Source organism: Rattus norvegicus, chromosome 5 (genome assembly GCF_021556685.1).
Source record: "Rattus norvegicus strain SHRSP/BbbUtx chromosome 5, alternate assembly SHRSP_T2T, whole genome shotgun sequence".
NCBI lineage: Eukaryota > Metazoa > Chordata > Mammalia > Rodentia > Muridae > Rattus > Rattus norvegicus.
In genome coordinates this window covers 123,853,570-123,880,424 of record NC_141538.1, presented here as the reverse complement: position 1 = coordinate 123,880,424, position 26,855 = coordinate 123,853,570, and the positions used below count along the sequence as shown (strand labels likewise).

The window sequence follows — 26,855 nt, the reverse complement described above, 5'->3', positions numbered from 1 at the left end:
CTACATTAGTGGTTCTGTGTAATTATAATTGATTCAGCTAGGCTAATGACTACTGTTTTGGACATCATTGTTTAGAATATATCCCAAAACCTACAAGAAAATAAAGGTTTCTAGTATTTTAGTCTTTGAAGAGAGCTCTTCACTTCCACACTTGGAAATGGCTTATGGCTTACTTGTATTAAAATTCTAAGCTTATTCATGGGCTTGGGGTACAGATAAGTTTTTCTTTTGAGATAGGTTTTAAAATTAATTAATTTTGAGATATGCTTTCAACTGTGCAGCCCTGGATGCTCTGGAACTGACTGTATAGAGCAATCTAAACTTGAACTCATGAGTGCTGGAATTAAAGGCATGTGCTATGGTGCCCAATGGAGCTTAGTCGATGTAGTGCATGCCTAACATGCATGAAACCCGAGGTTCAGTCCCTAGTACCACATGAGCCAGATGCGTCCCAGAACTCTAGATTTGTAGGCAAAGGGGTCAGAAATTCAGCTTCATCTTTAGCTATATAGCGAGTTTGAAACCAGCCTGAGATATATGAGAGTTTGTGTAAATAAATAAATGATTAAAGATAAATAAGTGAACAAATGAATGGGTGAATAAGTGAATCTGCATGCAGTAGCAGCACTGTAATCAATCCAGCATTCAGAGGCTGAGCCGAGATGATTGTGAGTTCAAGCTCAGCCTGTGCTGTATAGTGAGATCTGCTATTAGAACAGCTTGCAGCATCATAAAAGAGAATGACACTGAAAGTCATTAGAATGGGGAGAGTGAGACCAAGAGTGTGGACATTTGTGGCTTTGTCACTTGTCAGTTACATGGATGGTGTCTGTATCTGTGTGTCCTGCATCCCTCTGCTCCAGCCCAGTTTCCGTTCTGAGTCATGGACACCTGCTGTCAAGGGTCATGTAGTCTCACTGTTGGTCTTTTCCTGGTACTGCACAAAGAGGCGCGCTTTCCCATTGGTGCTTACAGTTATAGCTTACCTTTTATTTGGTTTATCCTAGGGCCAGTATGGCCACACTGAGATGGTTTGAGTAAATCAGAGCTGTAACTTCAAGGCTGCTTCTAATCATGAGCCGGTCGGCTTGCGTTCTGTGACATAAAGACCTGGGGCTGCATTTCAGACTCAACTGCATTTATTTGAATTAACGCTTTTTAATTTTAAAAGTCACCAACATTATCTGCACATGTAATTGGAATAGTACTCTCTTTATGTTTAAATATACCTATCTTCTAGAACCAACTGAAATACTTAATTGTTTACTACCTAGGAGCTGGGAAAATATGGTCTGCTCTATTACAATGCACTGTTCATGATTCTGCCCACCCTGGCCATTGCGTATTTCACAGGAGATGCACAAAAGGTAGGCCTTTGTAATTACGGGTTATTTACTTACTGTTTATGATCAAAAGATAGACTTTTGGGTTGTTAGAAAGAAGCATGCTTATTAAGTGACCACAAACTAAGAATTTACTTTTCGATCTTTAGCCTGCTGATGTCATGCTAGCTTGCCTTCTTGGCATAGCATTTTAAAATGGCTCAGAATAGCTCTCTGTGTCAGTACAGAGAAAGAATTGTTTACACTTAAAATATTGTTGATTGATTCTTTTGTATGTGTATAATGTGTTTTGACAATATTCACCCTCTGTAATCCCTCTTTCACTCCTGTCTAACCACTTCTTTCAACAAAATCCCCTGTTACTTTCATGTCTTTCTGTCTGTGTTTGTCTGTCTCTCTGTCTGTGTCTGTGTCTCTGTGCCTCTGTCTGTCTGTCTGCCTGTCTCTCTCTGTGTCTGTCTCTGTCTCTGTCTCTCTCTCTGTGTGTCTGTATGTCTGTGTGTCTGTGTGTCTGTGTGTGTGTCTGTTCATGTTCCATTGAGATCTGTTAGGTGTACTTGCAGGAGTATGGGATATGGGTTATTTAATGGGCCATGGGTTATCACCCTATACTACATTTCTAACGGAAATGGCTCCCTTCCTGTAGCTGTTAGCTGCTTGTGGTTGTAGGGAGAGGCCGGACTCCTTTCTCATCCATGATAGAATGTTGAAGGGTCTGATTTTGTACATGTTTGTGTAGGTAACCCTGCCTGATGTGTGTTCATTATCACATGGCTTCCCAGTATTCCTCCTTACCCTTTGGTGCTTAGATTTTATCCACCCCTCTTCCATGATATTCCCCAAGGCTCGGAAGGAAGAATTTTTACATTTTTATTAATCTGTAAAGTGGGAATGGAAGCAAGCTATCCCTGAAAAATAGAAGATTCTGAAGTAGTAAAACTCTTGAGACTTCAGAGTTCTGTTTCTTTGACAGCTCCATCCTTGCTTAAATCCCACCTTAGGAGGCACTTAGGACCAGATGAGTAGCAACTCATAATAGTTAACCAGCTTTATGCAAAAAATTAACTAAACAAATACAGAGCAGAATAGCAAAATTAGTCCAGAGAATTTTTCTGAAGAGTAAGCCCACAGTTTTAGAAAAACTGGTACAATTTTATTTTACAAACTTAATGGAAATGCAAAATTTTGCCAATGACATGTCCCAAGATTCTGCTGCGTGAACCCAGGCTTCAGAGTAAATATGTTGATTATGCTTCCTTAGGGCAGCAGACCGTGAATCAATGGGCGCTTGAACAGAAGGTTTTGAAATTAGACTACTGATAAATTCTTGAAGCTGAGACAGAGTTTGGCAACTTATGAAGCTTTTTGTTTTGCTTTATTTTTCAAAACCATTCTTCAAAGAGCTATTTCAGATCATTCTGAATATGAATAGAGGTTCTAAGGAACTGGCTACCAGCAAGCCTAAACACGGCCCAAAGTAGAAGCTGCTATTGCTTTGACTAACGGTATTAAGTGACTGTTCTCTGGTTTTAAAGAAAGTGTGATGGGAAACTAACATTTCTTGAATCCTTACTATGTACTACTCACTTACACAAAATATAATACAGCTTTCTTAAAAGCTGTAGGAAGCTTGAACTATCACTATTTTGTCAATGCGGAAGGAGATTCAGAGACAGTTAAAAGCTTGCCTAAGGTCACACTGTTGGGAGATAAGACTCCTTCCGAAAGCCATGGTCTATAGTGGTCTGCTTCCTACTAGCAGACTGGCTGAAGCAGCCTTCACTCTTGAGAGTTAACAAAGTTGTGAAAGAAGAAAACCTGCCCCTCAGGACAGAACAGATGGCTCCAAATCTCAAGGCCGATATGTACTTGAGACAGCTGTAAGAGTTAACATGCCTATGCACTCTGAGGACTTAGCAGCGATGGAGTGTCCATCAGGTGTTGACTAGTATCTTGTAGCTACTTGGAACTATTAGCCCAAGGAGGTGTGTCTTCACTCCAAACGATGACAGTTTGTATAGACCTTATAGCAGAACTTGTACATATTTCAAAGTTCAGTAGTAGTTTAATCCTAATACACAGAAGTCAGAGTCAGGCAAATCTCTGAGTTCAAGGCCAGCCTGGTCTATAGTGCCAGTTCCAGGACAGCCAGGCCTAAACAGAGAAACCCTGACTCAAAGAAAGAATGAGAGAAACAGGGGGGAGGAAAGAAAGAGAGAAAGAGAAAGAGAAAGAGAGAAGAAAAGAAAAAGAAAAGAGGGGTGGGAGGAGAAGGGACAGGAGGGGAGGGAAGGAGAGGAGAAAAAAGACCCAAACAAATACATGTAGTAGTATACATGTAATTTGAATGTTCCAATATGGCTAAACCTTCATGGCATGAAAAGTTCCTTTATCATCTAAAATGGGATTAGATTTGCCTTCTTCTTACTCCTCTGTCTTCTGTACTTCTGGAGAGTACATTTGTATTCTTTTATTGTTTTACTTTTTTAATGACACTGTTGGATATGGGTCAAGAACATATATTCTAGGACACTGATTTTGACTATTTTTAAATTGGGATAATACAGTTGAGTATGGAAACTGAGCTCACCGTTTTGTAGTCTCACCCCTCCTGTGTTCTGCATTGATGTGTTTGTTCAGTTTTACTATTAGTTGCAGCTCTTATGAAACATTTATTAGTACAAATGGACACTGGCCACGTTGTTTCCTGTAACACTCTGCTTCCCAGCTAGTCTTGCTCTAGTCACTGTCACATAGTTAAGTGTTATGTGTCTCACTGTGTTGGGCTCAGGCAACAAGACAAAAGAGGAAGAACTCCATGCCATTCTCCCTGTTGAAGAGCATGGAGTCTTTTGTGTGAGCACATCCACTGATGTGAGAACTACACACTGGTGTAGGTTCTCAGGGAGAAGAGCCTGGGGGCATCTCGGGATGGAAGTAGGTCAGTTCTATCTTTTTGTTAAGATAGAATTTGGGGTTAAGGATAGATTGTGCCATCCATGTATATTTAGCTATCAATGAACTGAAAACATAGATCATGCAAGCAATGGTGTGTGGTATGAATTAAATTGAAGTTTAGTGTATGATCCTAACTTTACATTCTTAAATCTTGAATCTTGTATTTATAAGACAAGTCACCATTGCATTTTATTTCTGAGTATCTTCCCTGTATTAAAATGGTTCTGTGTTAACTTCTCTTTAAAATGTATAAGGAATATAGCTTAACATTTGCCACACAGGGAAGGTGTCTGGTGTGAATCTAGGTAGTGTAGGCTCTAGCACCAAAATGCTTGCCTGTCAGAACATCTCGTGTGTGTTCAGATTAGGAGGACTTAGTGTGAGCTGCACAGCAGTGTTTACTATTTAGGTAAGCTAGTTCCTAGCCTACTTCCGTCAACGGTCACCACCCCTCCTCGTCTTAGATAGATAGGCATGATGGCCTAGAACTTAGAGCAGTTGTCTTGCCTCTACCTCCTAAGTGCCGGGATTGTGGGTGTGTAAAACCAGATCTGTCTGGTTCTTGGTTTTCTTATCCACCAAATGCAACAAGAAATGCTTATCTGTTTGGAGGCTTGTGTTAGCACAGTGATTGGTGGTGGAGCCAAGCTGACCTAAGGTATCCTTAGGACCCATAGTATACCACAACACATTTATTGACATGTTATCAATCATATTTGTCACAAGCCTTGTTAAAATGGGTCCACCATAAAGTCTGGGGTTTGTGGCAGATTTTAGGTGTCTAGTAAATTGGGCTTATTGTCAGTTTGTGTCTTTTATGGGCGTGCTTTTTATATATGTTTGTGAACAAATCTGTATATGTATGCCCACTTTCTATAGGATAGACACTTTGTGTGTGAGGTACTTTAGGTCTGTTTGCAAGTAAACTGTTTGAACCTTGTGTGTGGAAGCCATACTTTATTTGTAGGATATGGTGCCTTGTAGCTTACAAGATGCTTCAGCATAAATAATTTTCCTTGATCCTTGATACATATTCGAGGAGGATAGGTACCCTTCTTTTTAGAACTTAGGGGGAGTCTCAAGGTTGCATGGTGGTGGTACTTAGAATGGGACCTTTCTGATGCCTGCAGAGCCCTGGCTTGTATGCCTGCCTGCATGTGTCTCCCATGGCTGTCTGCTGCACCTGTGGTAAGATCTGCTTCGTGTGGGATCTCCACACAGCGCCTTTTTGGGGGACGGTGTCAGACGCATCAGTGTTGGTGAGCGAGTGAGCGAGTGAGTGGGAGCAGAGTGAGCATTGCGTCTTGGTTCTTATTGGTTCACAGCCAGCACACTTTCATCAAGTGTTTCCGTGCTGGGTGCTTCTCTTAAGCTCATTCTGCTTAAGTGGAGCATTGATTCCAGTAGGTGAGACAGACTGTACATGAACCTGTAGTCAGACCTGTGAAGAGAGATCGATCAAAGAGGAAATGAGGAGAAATATGGCTGGGGAAAGTGACTTTATAAGGCTCATCTGAGCAGACTCTGAAGTGAATGCACTGAGAAACAATGTGTGTCTCTGGAGAGTAACCTGGGCAGAAGCAAAAGCAGGTTCTGAGCTTTGAGGAGAAAGTGCTTAGCACTGTCTAAATTAGTAAAAACCAGGATATGGAAGAGGGAGCCTTAGTAAGGTGGGGGAGGAGCCTGAAGGTGTGTTCTAGGTAGAACTTACCATGAGCTCAGGATGGCTGCAGGAGTAGATCCATGGTTAGAACATGGGCAGCTGAGAAGTCAGAGACCCAGGGAAGCTTTGCTTTCCATGAACAAGGAAGTTAGGAGCAAAGAGGATCCAGTCTTTGTTCTAAGACCAGAGCTCTCATTCTCCCTGCTGTCCTGCTTCCTGCTCCCGTCTGAGTTAGGTTGAGGTGTAGACACAGGCCTCTGGAGTTTCCTCTGCTGGTAGGATGAAGCCATAAAGAATTTGACATAAATGGTGCCCCGCAGAGAAATGTGAGACTGGTAGCCTCTGGTCCCGTTGCTGATCGTTGCCTGACTTTGGGTTGGTCCCCTCCTTGCTCTCTCTCTGCTTTAACACATGTAAAATGAGTCATGTGTGTAAAATGTTGACTAGGTACGCTGCTTTCTGGAGCAAAGGCAAGCTGGTTGGGCACTAGGCTCTGTTCTAGCCCAGTGTCTGATAGTCAGGGCTGTCCAACTGCTTGCAGCACTGGACCCCAGAGACAAGTAGTGCAGGGATGCTCACATTTTCTTTGGCTATTTAAATAAAGAAACTATGGAAAAATAGACGTCAACAAAGTATCTAAAACGTTTTTATGCATGTCCATGGGAGCAGGGTAAGTATATTTTTTTTTCCTGCTATGGAACCATGCAAAAGTACTTAAAAACTGTATAAATTGAACAGTAAGAAAAAGGTAAAATGTTCTGTGCTGGATTCTAAATTTAAAAATAACTGGAGAAGGTGGGATAAACCAAATTATTATTATTTAAACTTAACAGTTTTTGACCCAGAATGAAAGTGAAGCAAAATTAGATCAAGCAGGGACTCACTAATAAGAAATCTAGCAAGAGGGCTCTGAAAGGTCAATTCCCCAGAGGGGCAGGAGAGGACACAGCGGGTGATGCTGTGTGTATAGACTTTAAGTAAGAATTAGAGGCTTAGACACCCCAAAGTTCTGTATAAATTACAACACAGACTCCGACTGAAAACTTGTCCCAGGGAGTGCATGGTATAAGTGCTGGCCAGAGCAGTCTGAGAAACCAGACTGGTTTTTGTGGTTCTGTCCCTCCTTTTTTCCCTTCCTCTCTCCTCCTTTCTTATTTGCAAAATCTTATGATTACAAGGGAGGTGAGGACCAATATACTTTCGCACTAAGTGTTATTAAAAACTGTAGCTAGCTCTCACCTGAGGAGCAGAGTAGAGGCGGCCCTGCTGTTGTGGGTGTGGTGAGCTGGCACCACCCCTCCATGGCTGCAGCGCTTGGGAAAGCTGGGCATCATGGGAGAGCTGGCCGTGGTGGCTTCTGCTCGGGAGAGCAGGCAGGCTGACCAACTCAGCTACCATCCAGGCACAGATCCAGGGCTTTGACCTGGCCCACCCCAACATCCACCCATCTGTGAACTGCTGGAGCTTGTGAAGAGGCTGGTCCTGCAGATCCAAAGCTGCAGGGTCTCCATGACACAGGGCAACAGCAGGAGATCTGAGAGGACTCCTGTGAGGATCCAGTATTGATGATGCAGTAGAAGCCTGAGGCCTCGAACCAGACCAGTGACTCATTGCAATAAGCATTTGCAAGTAAAGCTATTTGGGCAAAAGTGTATATATATGTCACACCGTGACATACCATTACACACCATGACACATCACAGCTTCCCATGGCAAGATGTTTTCTTTTTAATTTTTTTGTTTTCTTTTGGGAGGGATGCTGGGAGGGTGGAAAGGGAGGGAGGAAGATGAGTGGGATTGGAGTGCATGATGTGAAACTCAGAAGGAATCAATACAAAGTTCAAACCTAGCTGGGCTTGGTTTGCATCTGTAATCTCAGAACTTGTGAGGCTGAGGCAAGAAGATGGGCCTGACTTTGAGGACAGCCTGGATAGCAGTGCGAGACCATCTCAAAACCAACCAACCAATCGACCAACAAGAACCCACCAAGGCCCCCCGTTGTGGAAGCAGGAAGACAAGGAGTTCAAGGTCCTCCTTGGCTACATTTGAATTTGAGACTAACCTGTATTATGTGATGCCCGGTCTCAAAACACCAAAAGCTTGTGCAGTATACAGAAATTGTCTTCCTGTTAATAAGAAGAAAAAATCTTAATAGCATAGGTAAAAACAGAATGGGCAGCATTAACTCGTGGCTTTCCAAAATGTCGGGTTAGATGTATTCATGCTCTGAGCTGCCGCCTCCAAAAGGGAGTGAGTGCTGGCACAGAGCGAGCCCTGAGGGAGGCGAGGCTGCCCCAGCCTCCTGGCAGCACTGCTGGGAGTTCTCTGGTGCCTGGGCAAGGACAGCCCCCTGCTGTGGACCTCACTAGGCCATTACCATAGTGAGTGGCCTGGCTCAGTTCAGGGAAATGTTGCTGTCCAGGTCTAAGTAATTACTAAGCATTACTTTCACGATTAAGGATTGAAACCTTTTAGGCTCCTCACTTAGTCTGTTAAGACTTACTGATTTTTTATTTTTTATTTTTCAGGATCAGATCCTGTAGTATTTCCTCCATATATACAGAGACACATCTCTTATTTTTAGGCTTCGTTGTTGTTCTCCTTGTAAAAACAAGTGTGTTGGATCAGGAATTCTTCACCTACACACGGATGGGTCTTTCTCAGTTTACATATTCTTTGAGGCTGTTCCTTTTAAAAATAGGAGCAGTGACTCAGTAGGTAAGGTGGGGTGTGATTTGTTACCACACGAAGGGTTAGAGCCCTCAGGGGAGAGAGGAAGTAGTGAAACTAAGGTAGGAGCAGGGTGCAGAGGGAGAGAGGGTCCGATGGTTAGAGTATGGTGTGCAGCCCAGGCCCACTGCCTTTGGCCTGACTTTCTCCAGGCAGGGAGAGAACTGTGGAGATCATTTGTACTGCTGCTATCCTCCTGTCTTGGCAAGTTGGCAGTTTGTCTCTGGGTAAGGACTCAAGCTTTTTTCTCAGTACTTTTCGAAGAGGCATGATATCATTCTTGCTCTTCTTCCTTAAATATATAGTGTGTACTTATATATTTTACTTATTCCATGACAGTTTCAAAATGTATACAATGCACGTTGATCACTTCTATCCCCTACTCCTCCTTACTTCCTATGAACACTCCCTAACATGCTCTCTTCCCACCACCATGTCCTCTCCTTCCTCTCTCTCTCTCTCTGTCTCTTTCCGTGTGTGTGTGTGTGTGTGTGTGTGTGTGTGTGTGTATGTGTGTGTGTGTGTATGTGTGTGTGTGTATAAGGGTGTGTGTGTGTGAGTGTGTGTGTATGTGAGTGTGTGAGTGTGTGAGTGTGTGTGTGAGTGTGTATATGTGTGTGAGTGTGTGTGTGAGTGTGTATGTGTGTGTGTGTGTATGTGTGTGTGTGTGTATAAGGGTGTGTGTGTGTGAGTGTGTGTGTGTATAAGGGTGTGTGTGTATGTGAGTGTGTGAGTGTGTGAGTGTGTGTGTGAGTGTGTATATGTGTGTGAGTGTGTGTGTGAGTATGTATATGTGTGTGAGTATGTGTGTGTGTGTGTGTGAGTGTGTGTGTGAGTGTGTATATGTGTGTGAGTGTGTGTGTGAGTGTGTGTGTGAGTATGTATATGTGTGTGAGTGTGTGTGAGTATGTGTGTGTGTGTGTGTGTGTGTCTCAGTTAGTGTTCCTGCCGGAACAGTGGCTGTTCTTGCTGGCTTGACATCGTGCAGGGATCATGTTGCAGAGGGCTCACAAGTGCCACTTTCATAGACGCCCCCTTTCTGCCAGTTTAAATAACCCAAGCAACAAAAGAACAAAGTTTATTTTTTCAAATATTTTTATTTAACCAACAAATTATTCAAAAATCAAAACAAAAATTTCTCATCCAAACCAAGTGTGCCTGATTCCCAGAAGTGGTTAGTTTGTCTGCACTTTGCCTTCGAGTGTGTGATATTCCTGGTCTTGGAAGTCTGAAAGGCCTGTGGTCTTGCACTGGGCCAGCAGCACCGGTAGGACTGGAAACGTCCTTCAGAACAGAAGGAAGCATCTGTGTAATCTGTAATACCAGCTGTCACTGAGCAGACTGAGGACTGCAGGCCTGTGTGGGGCACCGCTCCCAGTCAGTTCTGTACCACATGGCATGACCGGGCAGGCCACCCTCTTCATAATGCTCTTTACCAGTTTTCTCAAGACACAGAAGCTTTGTTTTGTTTAAAATACTTTTTTTTCCTGACTGATGAAGTTCATAGTCACTGTGCCATCTGTACACAGTTTTTATGAAGAATAAAACTTTACATACAAACTGACCGCTGAGAGTTCACAGTGGAGGAGCCTAAGAGAGCAACATCTCTCTCTGTGTGTGCATTCCAGACATGTTTAAGGTGCTGTTTATTCTCTTTGTTGGTCCTCACAAAAGGCAGCTGGAATGGGATTTCCCCACTTCGGTAAGACAGAAGTCAAGTAACATTTCCAAGATGGTGGCAAAGAGGACCTTGAACCCATGGTCTCATGTTGCTAGGCAAGTGGCCTGCCATTGAGGTACACTCCAGCCTGAACTACTTTTGACTTGTTATCTAGTAAGAGTTTCTAAATAGAGGCATAAAGGGGAAAATAAGGTTATGTTGTTTCCACAAAAGTGTATGTTAGTACAGTGGGAAGAGACGAGTGATCTGAGAAATTTCACCCTTCAGGACCTCAATTTAAGTAAAGACTAAACAAAAAGGAAAAGAAAAAAGAATTTCAGAATGAGGATGGAGCAAAGTTAGTGTTTGTTCCGTTATTGTCTGGAGAATATCTATTATAGTAGGCTTTCAGTTGTAAATGGTCAATTTATAAAATATAGCAAGCAAAAGTCAGTAGTGAGTAGCAGATAGAAGAGACAGCATAAAGCAAAACGCTGAACCAGATGCTCTCAATGCCCAGCAGAAGCCACTGGAGTAGCCCGATTGAGATGCAAACAAGGGACACGGAAACTGAGGGTTTACACGAATGCAGCAGAAATGGACTGGGAGAGCGGAGTCAGCTTACTGGAGTTCCTGACTGAGATTCTCTGCAGGGATGTGTTACTGTCTAGGGATCTTGATCAGGTCGATTTTCTCTGCCACTTAAGAATTAGAAGGCAGAAGAAACTCAAGTGCAGCAAGTACGAGAAATCTCATACGAAGCAGGCAGATTAGTTGGTGATGAAAGGCTTCTTTGGGGGTGAGGAAACACACAGTGAGGCACACAGAGAAAAACTCTCTACAAAGCAGAGGGAGGACTGGAGATCCAGTCTTTCTCGAGACTCCAGTTTTTAAAGATCTTTGAGGGGTTTTCTTTTCCCTAAATTTCTCTAAATGAGAATTGGTTAATTTGAACAAAGACAGGGTGGCTGATAGACCCACAACTTTGGAGGAAACATGGCCCTTCCCAGACTTGAACAGTTGAGCAGTCCATCACCAAAGGGCCCAACTGGCAGGAGAAAAAGCCAGATGGGCCTTTGTTTGATGATCTTTGTGGGAAATGGTTCACCTTCTAGCTGTTTGCAAAGACACAGTGTCTTTACTCTTGGGCTGCTTCCTTGTTCTTTCCTCTCCCAGGTACAGAGCTGGGGCCAGCCTGTCTCTGTACAAAAGGCCCTGGAGGACTCTTGAAGTAAACATTCTCAAGTCTGAGTAGGAGAGGCTCCTTAGCTTCCAAAGTCTGCTTTAATAAGTTTACACACACAGCACATGACAATTTAGCAGTCTAATGTACATTATAGTTAGTGTGTTTATAAAGAGAACCCAGAGAAAGAGAGATAACCGTGTGTTAACAGTATATATTTGGGATTTCTTGAAGTTACATTCTCAAAGGATGTAGCTTACCAGGTTTGAAGATTGTTGGTGCAAAAGCAAGCTCTTACCTTTCAGTGAATGAAAGGTAATTTATTCTAGAGCCAAACTATAGTGACCAGGGCCCAGGAACACAGTTTATGCTGCCCCAAATATAATATACCAGTGTGGAAGTGATGTCAGTAAGTTTTATGGTTTTAAGGAAAAAAGGAAGTCATAAACCAAGGCAAGTTTAAATGTATCATGGTGGGCACTTCAGGGAGGTGTTTCAGGAAGATGGGGGAGGCTCACAGTTTCTTATGATACTTTAGCCTTTGTGTTGGTAGAAGCTGGTAGTCTGCTACATTAGTAGATTCCAAAGTGTTGTTATTTGGTAGTCATATGATGTTAGTTCCTACACAGAGCTGGACTAATAATGGCTAATCCTGGTTTAAAGCTAGCCTGAGAGAAGTTTGGACCTGCAACGTTCCAGCCATTCCAACTAGTCAGAAGTTCTAGTCAGTAGATCAGTCTTAATAGACAGCTTTCTTCTAGGAAGTCTCGACAAGATTAAGCAGTGCTTACAAATTAATTTTTTAAAATTAAGTAAAAAATTAGAGAGTGATGGCACATGCCCTTAATCCCAGCAGTTGGAAAACAGAGAGAGACAGATCTCTGTGAGTTCTAGATCAGCCTAGCCTACATAGAGTTGTAACTAGACAGGGATATATAGTAAGACTCAGTCAAAAAAGTAAAAAATATGTGAGCTGTCTTACTTCTCTTGGATTCTCTTTTATAAACAAAAGTATGAAGTGGTATGGAGGGACCTTGTTCAGGTTTACTTGAAGGAGGAGAGCTAATATGGGCACATCCAAAGATTACATGCATTCTGCCTGAAAGCAAGCACAGTCCATTTGTTCTTTTCCAAACCTGTGCTTGACATAAGAGGATTTTAGCAACTGAGCATCTGTGTTGAAAACTTTGACACTTTGTGCAGCAGCAAATGCAGAGCAGACCATAAGGACTTCTTTCCCTTTCCAGTGTCTCAGTTTCCCTGGTTTTCTTTCTTGCTCGGCATAGATGGGATGACTAGATTATAGGGCAGGACACACACCTATGAGCTCGGTAATTGTGTGCTTCTGAGTTTAGTGCATAGTTGAGACACTTAGTAAGGAGTAGCTTTTATTGCCCTCCCTCCCTCCCTCCCTCCCTCCCTCCCTCCCTCCCTCCCTCCCTCCCTCCCTCCCTCCCTCCCTCTTTCCTCTCTCATGCCCTCTTGTGGCAGAGTGAGCAGATCCTTGTGTGTTGTAGGGACGGCTTGAGTCATATTCTTTCTACAGCTGTTTTCAAGTGGCTGCTTCTTGCCATAGTTACAGCCGAAGATCTATTCCTGTGCTAAAGCCAGAATACAGCAGGTTGACTAACTTTCTTCAGGGGCAAGCCAAATACTTATGGAAAGGAGCAGGGATCCCAGGAGAATTCTTTGTTGCCTTTGACTATTCATTACTAGAATAAAAACTAGTGTTCTATATAAAGAGAGCCTTAAGGCTTGGAGTTTGCAAACTCAGACCTATCTATATTAGTTCAGTGACCTGCTATTAGTTGAGTGTTGTCTTGTAGGGATAAGGAGAGCTTTACTCCCTCTCACATGAGTGTTCTGACAGTCAAATAACATGATGTGGGCAGAAGCCCCCTGTAAATAGCAGGCAGTACTTTGACTGTTTTAGTTTACTTTCACCAGTGGCAAACATGAATAAACTCCTTAGCACAGTGCCCCAAGATGTCAGAGTTGCACACCCACGTGTAGAGCCAAGAGAAAGAGCTCGGGGTGTAATGCTGATGACTTTCCCCTCATGTAGTCATGTGCTCATGTGTAGGACCTATTATTAATAAGGGTATTTACTGAGAATTCATCTAAAACCCCGTAGAAACCAGTCATTGGAAGACAAGATTTTGGAGGGGCCAGAGAGATGGCTTAGTGGGTAAAGGTACTTGCCACCAAGACCAATGACCTGAGTTTGATCCCTGAACCCACATAGTAGAAGTAGGACCCAACTTTCCAAAATTTTCTTCTGACTCCAACACATAGCACGTGCATTCTCTTCCCCAGATAAGTAAATAGGATTTGTGGAAGGACTGGGGAGATGGCTCAGTGTGTAAGAACCTGATTTTGGATCCCCAGCATCCACATACAAGACGAAATAACAACAGCAACAGGCAGGGCTGTGTATACTAAAGCTCAGCTGAGGGGGAGAAGCAAATGGACCTCACTGGCTGGGCAGCCTGGCTCAAAATGGAGCTTCCTGGGTTCTGTGAGAGACCCTGTTTCAAAGCAGAAGATAGAGGGTGAGAATATGGCCTCTGAGGTCTTGCTCTGGCCTCTGCATGGCTGCATGTGCAGATACAGGCGTGTGCAGCAGGACACATGGGTATGTACATGTCTCACACACAGAGCAAAGTATTGGTGCACATGTTTCATAAAAGAAATGCTAATATAAATAAGCATGTTAGAAATACTTGTCAGTCAGTAGAGAAATACAAATTAGGATTACAAGAGACCACTTACTGATTGGTGGATTGGCCCAAAACAGTTGTAAGTGTGTCAGAATGCAGAGCAGTGAGAACCCCAAACAGTGCTAGTGAGGACACAAAATAGTGCAGCACTGTGGAAAACAATCTGGCAGTTTCTTATAAAGTCAAGATGAACTCACCAAAAGAAACCATCAGTCTGGTCCAGGTTTTATTAAGGTCAGTGAGAATGTGGCCACAGAGGTTCACTGCAGCTGTATGTTAGAGAACAAATTATGTGGGAAGAGTGCAAATGCAAGTCCCTTGAGAGTGAGCCCGCAAACTTCATTATATTTATTCTCAGGGCGGAATGCTGTCATAAGTGACAGTATGGATGAGTCCATGACAAGGTCTGCAGCACCTGGATTAATCAGAGTTATGCCAGCACAAGGAGAAAAGAGTTTATGCTATACAGTTGTTCTACCCAAAGTTGTTAGACAGCAAAGCTGTGCTAGTGGCACTGAACCCCAGTAGGGGGTGTTGGGTTGGACTGGAGTTATGGATGCTTGTGAGCCGCCTTGTGGGTGCTGGGAATCAGACTCAGCATGAGATTCTTAGGGAAATTTCAATTGCTTTGGGGCCCATTGTTTCAGTTGTCTAATAGTCTACTATTAGACTATAATAGATTGAGAGACAGTGTGCTTTTAGAAGATCTTCATTCCTGCCAGGCCTGTTATGCTAGCAGAAGACTTGAGAGGTGTCCAGGGCTAGGAATACGGGCCCCTATTTGATTGCGATGAGCAGGGGGTGCTTGGGTTGGGTATAGAGTCGGCCTATCTTGTAATAGTGGTTATGAACTTTACATGTCTTGATTACTGTGTTATTACATCGTATTGGTGGCTTTTCTTTTTATATGATAGACTTCAAAAAGAAAGATCCATGAACAAGCTGGGTAACTGCTGTGTGAGGGATGAGGTTACATCAATGGTGGGTCTTTCCTGTTGCAGCTCACAGTCTGTAGCTGTGGTGCAGGAAAGCAGTGGGAGCTGAGAGCCATGGGGCCATTGAGGACCACTGCAGTGCTCGCTGAGTGGCAGCCTCAGGAAGGAGCCTTTAACCTGACGGGTGCACAGGGCCATGGTGGACAGGAAAGGCTGCCAGAGATGAAACTTCTTCATCTTGGGTTTCGTGATCAGGAAAAGCCTGGTATTGTGGCAGCCACAAACCGGGCTTTGGTTGGATACAGGGAAAGTTGGAGCTGGATAGGTTGGCACGGAGATAAAAGCTGAAATTTTTCTCACATTTACTTAACCCTCTTCTGATGGGAAATGATGCTGCACTCTTTTTGGGGTTCTTAAAATTTGGTTTAAAATAACCAGCAAAAACAACAGAATAAGAGCTTCCAAGGAGGAGAACATTCATTGACGAGTTTCCTTCAGATTGGCTTCTGCTGCACGTGCAGCTTAGGGCTGTACTTGAGCTTCCGTGCGTTACAGTGCGGTCAGCAAAGCCTTTGATCGACAGCTACTTGCAAAAATGGCACACCTAGGCAGGTGTGACTTGTATCTTTAAGAAAAGATCATTTTCTTTAATAGCAGGATGGGGAAGTTCATATTCCTGTACATTTCAAGTACACATATCTGCTATTCTATTTTAGAATATACTATTTAATTCATTCTTGGAGAGTTTCGTATATACATAGGATTTATTTTGATTATATTTACCCCACTCTTCCCACCCACTCCTAATTTAAATTTATTTAGTTTTATTTGTGTGTGTGTGTGTGTGTGTGTGTGTGTGTGTGTGTGTGTGTGTGCACGAGCGCACAAGCGCTACGTGTGGGGGTGCTCATAGTGTCTGGAAGAGTGTCAGATTCCCTGAAGGCAGTCCTCCAGGGAGTCAAACTCAGGTCTTCTAGAAGCCCAGCAACTGTTCTTTATCATTAGACCACATCTCTAGTCCCCTCCCCTACCAAGCTCGTGTTCCCCATCCTTTTTAGAAAGAACCGAGCAGTTCAGTTTATCTTGCCCATGTACTCATGGGTGTGGGACCATCCATCAGAGGCCACACCCTTAAAGAAGACGGGCTCTCCATCCCCCAGCATTTGAAACTCTTGAGAATCACTCTCAGGCCTTGGATGCTGTAGCAGGGAGGTGACAACTGAACAGAAGGACTTCAGTTAATGACTGACAGCTGTTTGGAGGGCCTGCTCTGAAACCCAGTGCTTTCTTGTCTATTGCAGGCAATGGAGTTTGAGGGCTGGGCCGACGCCCTGTTCCTGCTGCAGTTCACCCTCTCCTGTGTGATGGGGTAAGTAAGCCTTAATACATTCTTAGCAGATCATTTCTTAGAGAAGTAGGTTTCAGGAATTTGTTCTAGAGTCTTCTCCCTTGTTTCTGGGTGTCTTGTTCAGTCTCCAGAGTGTGTCACCTTCTAGATTCTGGTGGCCTCATAACCCCTGGGAATATGCTACTGAAGTCATGCACGAATGGATGGAGACAGGAATGGATATTTACCCATCATCCTTCTGTGTGATAGCAGCCACAGTATTTCTATTTATATAATTTCATTCTTCAACACTGACCTCTGACTACGTCATTGACCTCATTCAAGAAAGCAGGCTTGGAGCTTAATTGTCTAAGTTTGTTTGTTAGTGGCTGGCGGTGGTGGCATCTCAGTTTGGGGCCGCTTGGCTTCTGTGTAGAAGGGCAGAGGGTGTCTGTAGTTCCCAGCTGTGTTTTCTTTAGCTGGTCAGTTTAGTTGTAGCTCATGCCCGGACATGCACACAGCGAGACAGCTTCAAAAGCCTCTGTGACCTGGGCATTAGAAATGTTGTCAGGTAGCTGTTGGGCAGACCTGCCATCCCCTCTTAATTCTCATTTTGTTTTCTCCCACTATTGAGAAGCTCTCTTGCTATCATCCTGGTCATGGGTCACTTTATCCCTATGGCAAGTGCCCAGATGACAGGGGCCTGTGAGCCCTGAGCATTCTGTCTGGCTTGCACAAGTAGCAGGAAGGACGTTCTTTAAAGAGCCCTCATCATTGTGAATGAGCTGTTCATGGTTTTGGTAGCAGGAAGAACCCTCAGTAAGAAGATAGATGTGTGTTTCTCTTGAGTGCCATTTCAAAAGTGAAGCCGTTGACAGGCATGAAAAGCTCTCAGTTGCACAGAGCCTGCACGGCCTCCACTGGTTATTTCTCCTAGTGAGGGACTGTGGGACAGTAAGCTGTAGCCTGTAACAGACCCTTTCCTTCTCTGCCCTAGGTTCATCTTGATGTATGCTACAGTACTCTGTACTCAGTATAACTCTGCTCTGACCACAACAATAGTCGGCTGCATTAAGGTGAGAGGAAAGAGCAGTAGTTTCCTTTTGGAATCTGCTTTATGTACAAGTCGTTCCTCTAAATTAAAACTGTAAACATGCTTGCTGCCCAGTCTGGTGACATGAGTTCTCTAGAACTCACATGTTAGAAGGTGAGAATTGACTCTTAACAATCTGTCCTCTGACCTCACTTACATACTGTGGGACAAGTGCCCCCCAAAATAAATAAGTACAAACTGTTAAGAAAAAAAAATTAATTAAAATTTGTCTGTGGAGACAGATGGTGGCCCAGCAGGTAAAGAGCACTTGCTGTGTGACCTGATGGCCTGAGCTTGAGTCTTAGAATTCATGTAAAAGTGGGCAGAGCAAGCTGATTCCATACAGTGCTCCTCACTGTCATATGCACAGCAATATTAATAAAGTAATAACGTTTCAAAAAGAGTCTGTCAGTAGCCTAACTCTTAGCCTTATTCCTACTTGCTGGCTTAGTAGCTTGACATGTAGTGGTAATTTCTAAATCAGTTTGTAAGAACTTAGCAAGGGCATAGTCTCTACTTGAAGGTGACTTAGTTCTGGGGAATGTGGGAAAAGTTAGACACACCAGTTACTGTAGAGGAAGAAAGTGGAAAAGACTGTTTTCATGACAGATTGATAGACACATCTCTTCAGTCCCCAGTGAGAGCTGTTGTGCTCTAAGTGCTAACTTTCTGTGGGAGGTGAAGCTTGCCAGAAGCTAATCAAGGTGGGTTTCTTCTGTCTGAGTTGCCCTCACATGCCTGTGTATTTCTTACATCTGAGGCTCCTAAAGTTGTGCCTGACATTCCCAGGGATGTCTTTCCTCCTGTCCATTTTATTTAAGGGAGGATCATTTACCTTCACGCAGAAAAACCCAGGTAACTTGGTATTGCTAAAGTTAATCAAAACCCAGGACCTCTTTATCAGACTTAATGGTTCTAGCTTTTCATTTTTAAGAATGCCCAGATACTCAGATTCCTCGGCAAGTGGCAAAGTGGGCCTGCCTTCTGAGAGAGACCAAACCGAGAGAGGCAGGCCTAGGACCATTTTGGAAGAGCAGAGCAGTTGCCACTCTGATGCCCTTGTCAAAGTGAGGAAGGAGTGGAGAGGGAAGGCTGGAGCTATCTTTAGATTTTTCTCCACACCCCAGTGGAGTAAGACTCATCGAACTTTGGAGAAACTGCACTGGGCTAACACTCTTGACAATCTGTAGCTCCTCATCATGAAGTCTGAGTTTGACTCCAAATGTAACAAATCAGTTGCATGAAATCTCTCAGAAAGCTTGTGTAGAGGCAGTCTCTACTCAAGGGGGTGGAGCTGCCAACCCTAAATTACTCCCAGCTGTGTTCTGCTTGTAAATGCATACTTCCAGAGCTGAATGGACGACGGCAAGAACACAGTGGGTCAAGAATTGGTGCCACATCTTCAGCCCAGGAGGAGGTGGGCAGGAAAAGTCCACAATTAATTGAAACTGCCCAGTCTATTTGCTTAGATTTTTGGAACACTCTGCCATGGTCAACAGAGGGTACCCATGCCACCATGATCACATGGCTGTCCATGCCCCATCATGGTCAGTACAGGGTACCCATGCCACCATGATCACATGGCTGTCCATGCCCCATCATGGTCAGTACAGGGTACCCATGCCACCATGATCACGTGGCTGTCCATGCCCCATCATGGTCAGTACAGGGTACCCATGCCACCATGATCATGTGGCTGTCCATGCCCCATCATGGTCAGTACAGGGTACCCATGCCACCATGATCACATGGCTGTCCATGCCCCATCATGGTCAGTACAGGGTACCCATGCCACCATGATCACGTGGCTGTCCATGCCCCATCATGGTCAGTACAGGGTACCCATGCCACCATGATCACGTGGCTGTCTGTGCTTCCTGTTGCTGCCTACCTCCTGTTGGTTTCATTTTAAACTCTAGGGAGGAGTAAATGATTGGTTAGTTCACTGTTGTTTTTGCTCCTGTCTGCTGTGTGGTTTTATAAGTAAAAGATGGGAGTTTTCCTAAGCCATGGCTGCCCATAGTTTCGTGAGCCACAGTGGAGCTTCTGAAATAGTGTTGATCACAGCTTTCAGAGATCAGCCATCGTTTTCTTAAGCTGCTTTAAGCTTCCATGTAAGGATCTCAGCCTCACAAAACCTTAGATTGGATTCCATGTTTCCCTCAGTATAATAGGAAAGTTGCTTAGAATAGCAAGTTACTAATAGAAATTCTTAACCCTGCCCTGGATACACCAAGTCACATCCTGAATAGCAAAGCCTGGACTCTTAGCTGCATAGATTGGGAGTTACAGTCTTAGCTCTGAGTTAATGTGATGTTCTTTGGTACTTTCCAGTAATTTCTGTGTGGAAGGTCCTTATCAGTTACAAGGAGAGGTTTCTTTGATGAGGGATGAGAGCCACATTGATCTGTGAGTGTAACTAAGTGTTTAGAGTGCAATTAGTAAGTAGGCTGGCCTGGTAAATGGAGGTAGTAGGAGCTCCTCTAAGATCCATGACTTCACAAGGCCTGGGTAGTTGGCTAGGTTTCCAGTACCAGGCATGATTATTAAGTGGGCTGTAATCCAATTAGATAGCTGCTGGTACTACCACGATTTGAGTGTCACCATTGCAGCCTCTGAGCTCTTGCCCTGCTGGTCACTGTAGCCCACATGGGCGGGATTATCGTTTGCTTCCCTCTTTTGGAAGCTCCCATAGCACCTTCTGGTACTGTGAAAGCTACTTGTCAGTGGTAAGACTTTCAAGTTGGATTTAGCTCAGGTCCTCCTAGTCCTATATACAAAGTGCATGGTCATCATCATTAGGGACTACCTAGTAGAAGTTAACTTGTAAAATTCTATGTGTCTGTGTTTCTGTGTGCACAAACACACACGTGTGCCAGTGTGTGTATGCCTGACCCTATTCTTGTGTTTTTTAAAGCTATCCAGGAAGAGTCCTCAAAACATTGTATGTTGGTCAACTCTCCATCTTCCTTTCTCATGGTTTTTTGAGGGGAGTTGTTCAAGGCAGAGTTTCTCTGTGTAGCCCTGTATATCCTGAAACTCATTTTATAGAACAGGCTGACTTCAAACTCACAAGGTGCAAGCCACCCACCTCTGCCTCCTGGATGCTGGAATTAAAGGTGTACCACTGCTACCCAGTCTTCCTTTTCACTTTTAAAAAGAAAACGCTTTTTTGTACCCTTTTCTCACAAGTCAGCAGTTATCCCAGTGGGAGAAAAAGAAATCACGTTGGCCACACTAGGAGGCAGAACAAGGTGATCATACGTAGTATTCTTCATGTAGATGAGATGTTTGTCCTTTGGAGAAACAGATGGGGAAGCTCATGGTAGAGATCCTGCATTCCTGCTCCCCTCCTGCTACATTCACATGATAGACCTTCGCTGGTACTGTATGCTTATTTATGTTGTACTTGAATCGCAAGTGTTCTTACACGTACATTTCAAAAGCTCAGAGTTCTGTAACTATACAACCATCTTCTTTTTAGAATATATTAATAACGTATATTTCTTTTTAGAATATATTAATAACTTATATCGGAATGGTCTTTGGTGGAGATTATATTTTCACGTGGACAAATTTTATTGGCCTAAATATCAGGTAAGTAAAAATATTGAATTAAATATAATTTTACTGACAAGTGGGGTTTAGATATGTGTCACAGCATAGGATTAGGCTAGTCGTTTGATTGTCAATCTGTTGACTTATAAAATACATTTATGGAGTACCTATAATTCAGTAAATATATTTTAGTGTTTCTTGCTAATGTTTCATAAGAAACAGAAGGCGGGTTCCATATTCAATGCATTCCATTTGGGGTTGTGCTCCTTCTTCCCTGTGCCAGAGAACACTTTTCGGCTTACTAAACTTGATGACAGGTAATGCTCTCAAGAAATTCAGTTCCACTGCAGTTGTTAGTATCTGACTGTAGCTATGTCACTGCCTTTTAAAAAATAGTAATTTTGTGTGGCTGGGAGATGACTCAGCAGTTAAGAGCACTGGCTGCTCTTCCATAGGACCCAGGTTCAATTTCCAGCAACCACATGGGAGCTCACACCATCTGTAACTCCACCTCTAGGGGGATCTGATGTCCTCTTCTGGACTCCACAGATACCAGACACAACATTCATACACATAAAATAATAAACAGTGTTGGAAAATAATTGTCATTTAACAATTTCTAATAAGTATAGAATCTATGCTGACTTCTCTGACTTTACTCCCTGCCTTATTAATCCCATTGCTATCAACTACTCTCCCCTACTGCCATTTTCCCATTCCAGATCATGACTTCAGTTTTTGTTTAGTGACTTTAATTTACTCAGTGCTATCTCTGTGACCATTGGATTAGAACAATCCATAGTGGAACCCTAGATAGCCCAGTATAGTGGAACCCTGAATAGCTCAGTATAGTGGAACTCTAGGTAACCCAGTGTAGTGGGACCCCAGATAGTCTAGTATAGGGGAACCATGGATAGCCCAATATCATGGCTCCCTGGATAGCCCAGTACAGTGGAATCCTGAATAACCTCCTCTCCTGGTGGGTTGGGCACACAAGGGAGTACGGTGGCTCCCCCTCCCTAGATCTATCAGTAGCAGATAGTATGGGGCCCTCTGAGCTCCACCCATCCCTGACTCTTGACAGGCCCATTCTTGTCCAGACCCAGTGCAGGCATGCATAGCTGACTGTGAGTTCATGAATGCTATGTCTTGTCCAGGAGTGATGCCATTTCACAACCTTTTACCTCCGGGCCCTTTCATTTTTTTTATTTGTTTTCCTTCAGTGTCCCCAAGCCTTAGAGGGGATAAGAGACATATCTCCTTTAGACCCTGGCACTCATCAGTCAGCTACTCTCCTCATGGTTTACAGACATGAGTCTCTGCATCTTCACTATTGCTATGGACAGAGAGGCCTCCCTGAATAATGTTTACATTAATAAACATAAGTATTCAGAAAGCAGGTTGATGCCATGTTCATTTGTTAAGCAGTAGTACTGTGCACCCCCGCCCCTGTGATCTTGTTTGCTATATATTTTTGGCAAGGTTTATAATATCCACATGAATTTCCTCCTGTGAAGTGGGTCTCAAATCAACCAGGGAGGGCAGTTAATTACTCCTATTATGACAGTAATGTGACTGTTGTGCAAGTGGGCACGCTCTTGGCAGGTTGTTCTGGTAGACTTAAGATTTACAGCTTGATAAGAACCCTGATGCCTATTGCCCCTGGTAGCTTATTTTAGTATTTGTAGGACTGTGGATGCTAACCAGCAAAGAGGACTCTCCCTGCTCAGTTCCTGCTGAACTTGTCTGTGTCTTGCATTTAGGTGGTCTGGTGTCTTCAGCAATAGATCTTGTTAGTGCTGGTAGGCAACTAAGAGGGATGGCAAGGGCTGGTATGGTTTTGGGGTCTCCATGTCCAGCTGTTTCTAAGGAAGTGTCATCCCATATCTGACACTAGGGTTTTTGTTTAATAACTCCTGGCTTCTGCAAGCAGCTTTTCAAGTCATGCAGAAAAATCTCCCATGAAATGCTCTCTCTTAATAAGTACATTTTAAAATTTGGCTACAGGATAGTAAGTTTCCATATAGCTTTTCATACACCATTCACTGTTTAACCCTCTTTCCCACCCCTCCCTGTTTAAGCATCTCTGTACTCAGCACTCCCACTTTGTGCTTTCTTGTTACCTGTTTTCTCCCAATACACTCAAGGCCTTTCCCTCCCAATAGCTTTTTTCTGTGGGTACTCCAAGTGGAACACTCATAATTAGAGATTCAAAGCTAGAATCCACACATGAGGAAGTGTGTGCTTGGTTTTCTATGCCTGGTTGCATCACTTACTATATTTTTTCCAGTTTCACCCATGTAACTGCATATTTCATAACTTCGTTCTTCTTTACAGCCGTGTGGCTCCTTGTATATACATATCTCACATCCATTACTCATCAGCTGATAGACTTACGCTGATTCCAGGTTCAAGCCATTGTGACTAGAGTGGCAATGCACTTGGATGAGACATGTCTCCACAGTACCAAGTGGGGCCCTGTGTGTGTGCCCAGGCTCAGCCAAGTCATAGGGGATCTAGCCGTGCACACTGATTTCCACAGTGGCTGCATCAGCTTGCTCCCCACCAACAGCGCTGCCTTTCTTTCAGCTTAGTTTGCCACTGTCAGTGAAGGGTTGATTGACATTGCATGAAACACTTCTTTGAGTTCTAGGCATTGAATCTTGTGGTTTTAACTATTACTTACATGCCTACAAGTTTATTTTTAGGTCAGACCTCTGTCCTGATGTTAGCCTTGTCTCTTTAGTAGCCTACTTGCCACTGCTAGCTGACTTAATTTCCTCCTCGTCAGCTCTGCTCACAATCCTGGGTCATCTTGATTGCTGGAAATTCTTCCCTTCAGGGGAAACCCCAGTCTCCACTGTGCGTGAATTTGTTTGTGTTTGTGTGTATGTGCTTGCGTCAGTACGCATGTCATCCTGGTGTCTGAGGAGACCCAAAGAGTCAGTTCTCTCCATTTCCTTGGGTTTGGTGCTAGCCCTTGGACTGGCTGAAACATCTAATCAGCCTATTTTCCTTTTAATTAGCAGCCAGTGATGTAACTTTCTTAACCTTTCACTTCAAGTATAAAAACATGACAGTACTTATTCGCTTTATGAATAAATACAGAGGTTAATAATAGTGGATTAATAACCCTGCATGGGCTTTCCCCTAATGTTTATTGGCCATCTACTTGGGGTGGAGATGGCAGGAGGAATTGGTGGAGGATGTGTTGTCCTAGTCACTGTTCATTTGCTGTGGGGAGACGCCACTTAATTGTGGGCTGGTTTACAGTTTCACAGGCTCATCATCATGGCAGGGCACTGGGCTGCATCCAGTCAGGTGTGGTGCTGGAGAAGTAGTGTAGAGCTTTACATTCTGATCCATAGGCAGAGAGAGACACAGACAGGCAGGCAGGCAGGCAGGCAGGCAGGCGGGCAGACAGGTCCTATCATGGGTTTTTGAAACCTCAAAGTCCACAGCATACCTCTTCCAACAAGGACACACCTACTCTAATGAGAGCACACTTACTTTTTTAAAACATTTTTTTCTTGGATACTTTATGTATTTACATTTCAAATGTTATACCCTTTTCCCCTCTCCTATACCCCCTCTCTCCTCTCCCTGCTTCTATGAGGATGCTCCCACTCCCACACACACTCCAACCTCAATGTCCTGGCATTCCCCTACATTGGGAAAACCAGCCTTCACAGGACTAAGGGAGTTTTACTCCTACTAATGCCCGATAAGGCCATCATCTACATATGTGGCTAGAGCCATGGGTCCCTCCATGTGTACTCTTTGGTTGGTAGTTTAGTCCCTGGGAGCTCTGGTATGGTCTGGTTGGTTGATATTGTTGTTCTTTCTATAGAGTTGCAAACCCCTTCAGCTCCTTCGGTCTTTTCTCTAACTTCTCCATTGGGGTCCCTTTGTTCAGTCCAGTGGTTAGCTGCAAGCATCCTCATCTGTATCAGTAGAGCTCCGGCAGAGCCTCTCAGGAGACATCTATATCTGACTCCTGTCAGCAAGCACTTCTTGGCATCAGCAATAGTGACTGGGTTTGGTGGCTGCATATGGGATGGATCCCTAGGTGGGACAGTCTCTGGATGATCTTTTCTTCAGTCCCTGCTCCACAATATGTCCCTGTATTTCCTCCCCTGAGTATTTTGTTCTGCCTTCTAAGAAGGACTGAAGCATCAACATTTTGGTCTTCCTTCTTCTTGAGCTTCATATGATCTGTGAATTTTTTCTTGGGTATTCCAAGCTTTAGGGCTAATATCCACTTATCAGCGAGTGCATGCCATGTAGTGTTTTGTTTGTTTGTTTGTTTTTGTGATTGAGTTACCTCACTCAGGATGATATTTTCCAGTTCCATCCATTTGCCTATAAAGTCATTGTTTTTGATAGCTGAGTAATATTCCATTGTGTAGATGTACCACATTTTCTGTATCCATTCCTCTGTTGGAGGGCATCTGGGTTCTTTCCAGCTTCTGGCTATTATAAATAAGGCTGCTATGAACATAGTGGAGCATATGTCCTTGTTATATGTTGGGGCATCTTTTGGATGTATGCCCAGGAGTGATATAGCTGAGTCCTCAGGTAGTAAGTACTATGTCCAATTTTCTGAGGAACCACCAGACTGATTTCCAGAATGGTTGTACCAGTCTGCAATCCCACCAACAATGGAGGAGTGTTCCTCTTTCTCCACATCCTCGCCAGTATCTACTGTCATCTGAGTTTTTGATCTTAGCCATTCTCACTGGTGTGAGGTGAAATCTCAGGGTTGTTTTGATTTGCATTTCCTTGATGAGTAAGGATGTTGAACATTTCTTTAGGTGCTTCTCATCCATTCGGTATTCCTCAGTTGAGAATTCTTTGTTTAGTTCTGTACCCCATTTTTTTAATAGGATTATTTGATTCTCTGGTGTCTGATTTCTTGAGTTCTTTGTATGTATTAGATATTAGCCTTCTGTCAGATGTAAGATTGGTAAAGATCTTTTCCCAATCTGTTGGTTGCCGTTTTGTCCTAATGACAGTGTCCTTTCTTTGCCTTACGGAAGCTTTGTAATTTTCTGAGGTCTCATTTGTCGATTCTTGATCTTAGAGCATAAGCCATTGGTGTTCTGTTCAGGAAATTTCCCCCCTGTGCCTATGTGCTTGAGGCTCTTCCCCACTCTTTCTTCTATTAGTCTGAGTGTATCTGGTTTTATGTGGAGGTCTTTGATCCACTTGGACTTGAGCTTTGTATCTGGAGATAAGAATGGATCAATTTGAATTTTTCTACATGCTGACCTCCAGTTGAACCAGCACCATTTGTAGAAAATGCTGTCTTTTTCCCACCGGATAGTTATAGCTCCTTTGTCAAAGATCAAGTGACCATAGGTATGTGGGTTCATTTCTGGGTCTTCAGTTCTATTCCATTGATCTATCTGCCTGTCTCTGTACCAATACCATGTAGTTTTTAATCACGATTGAGAGCACACTTCCTAATCCTTTCCAACTAGGTTACAGCTAGGAACCAAGCATTGAAAGATTTGAACCTGCTGGGAGCCATTTTCTCAAACTGAAACAATGAGGTACCTGGAGATGCCTTTTGAAGGGGTATGGAATGGTGTGCTCTACTTGGATGAGAGTGGATGCTGGCTTTTGTTTGTCTTTGAGTTAGTTGCTGTTGCTTCTGAGTTCCCATTTTCTTAGTCACCTAAG

At 43.6% G+C, this 26,855-nt stretch overlaps 1 protein-coding gene across 2 annotated transcripts in view; it reads left to right on the top strand.

Moving 5' to 3' along the window:
* The window catches only part of Slc35d1 (solute carrier family 35 member D1), a 58,034-nt gene that overhangs the window by 8,797 nt on the left and 22,382 nt on the right, over positions 1-26,855 (top strand). For both annotated transcript variants that reach the window (XM_087548128.1, NM_001106668.2), the window contains 4 exon segments: positions 1,275-1,367; positions 16,494-16,561; positions 17,517-17,595; positions 21,127-21,209. In XM_087548128.1, the coding sequence (XP_087404254.1) occupies positions 1,275-1,367; positions 16,494-16,561; positions 17,517-17,595; positions 21,127-21,209 (323 nt within the window).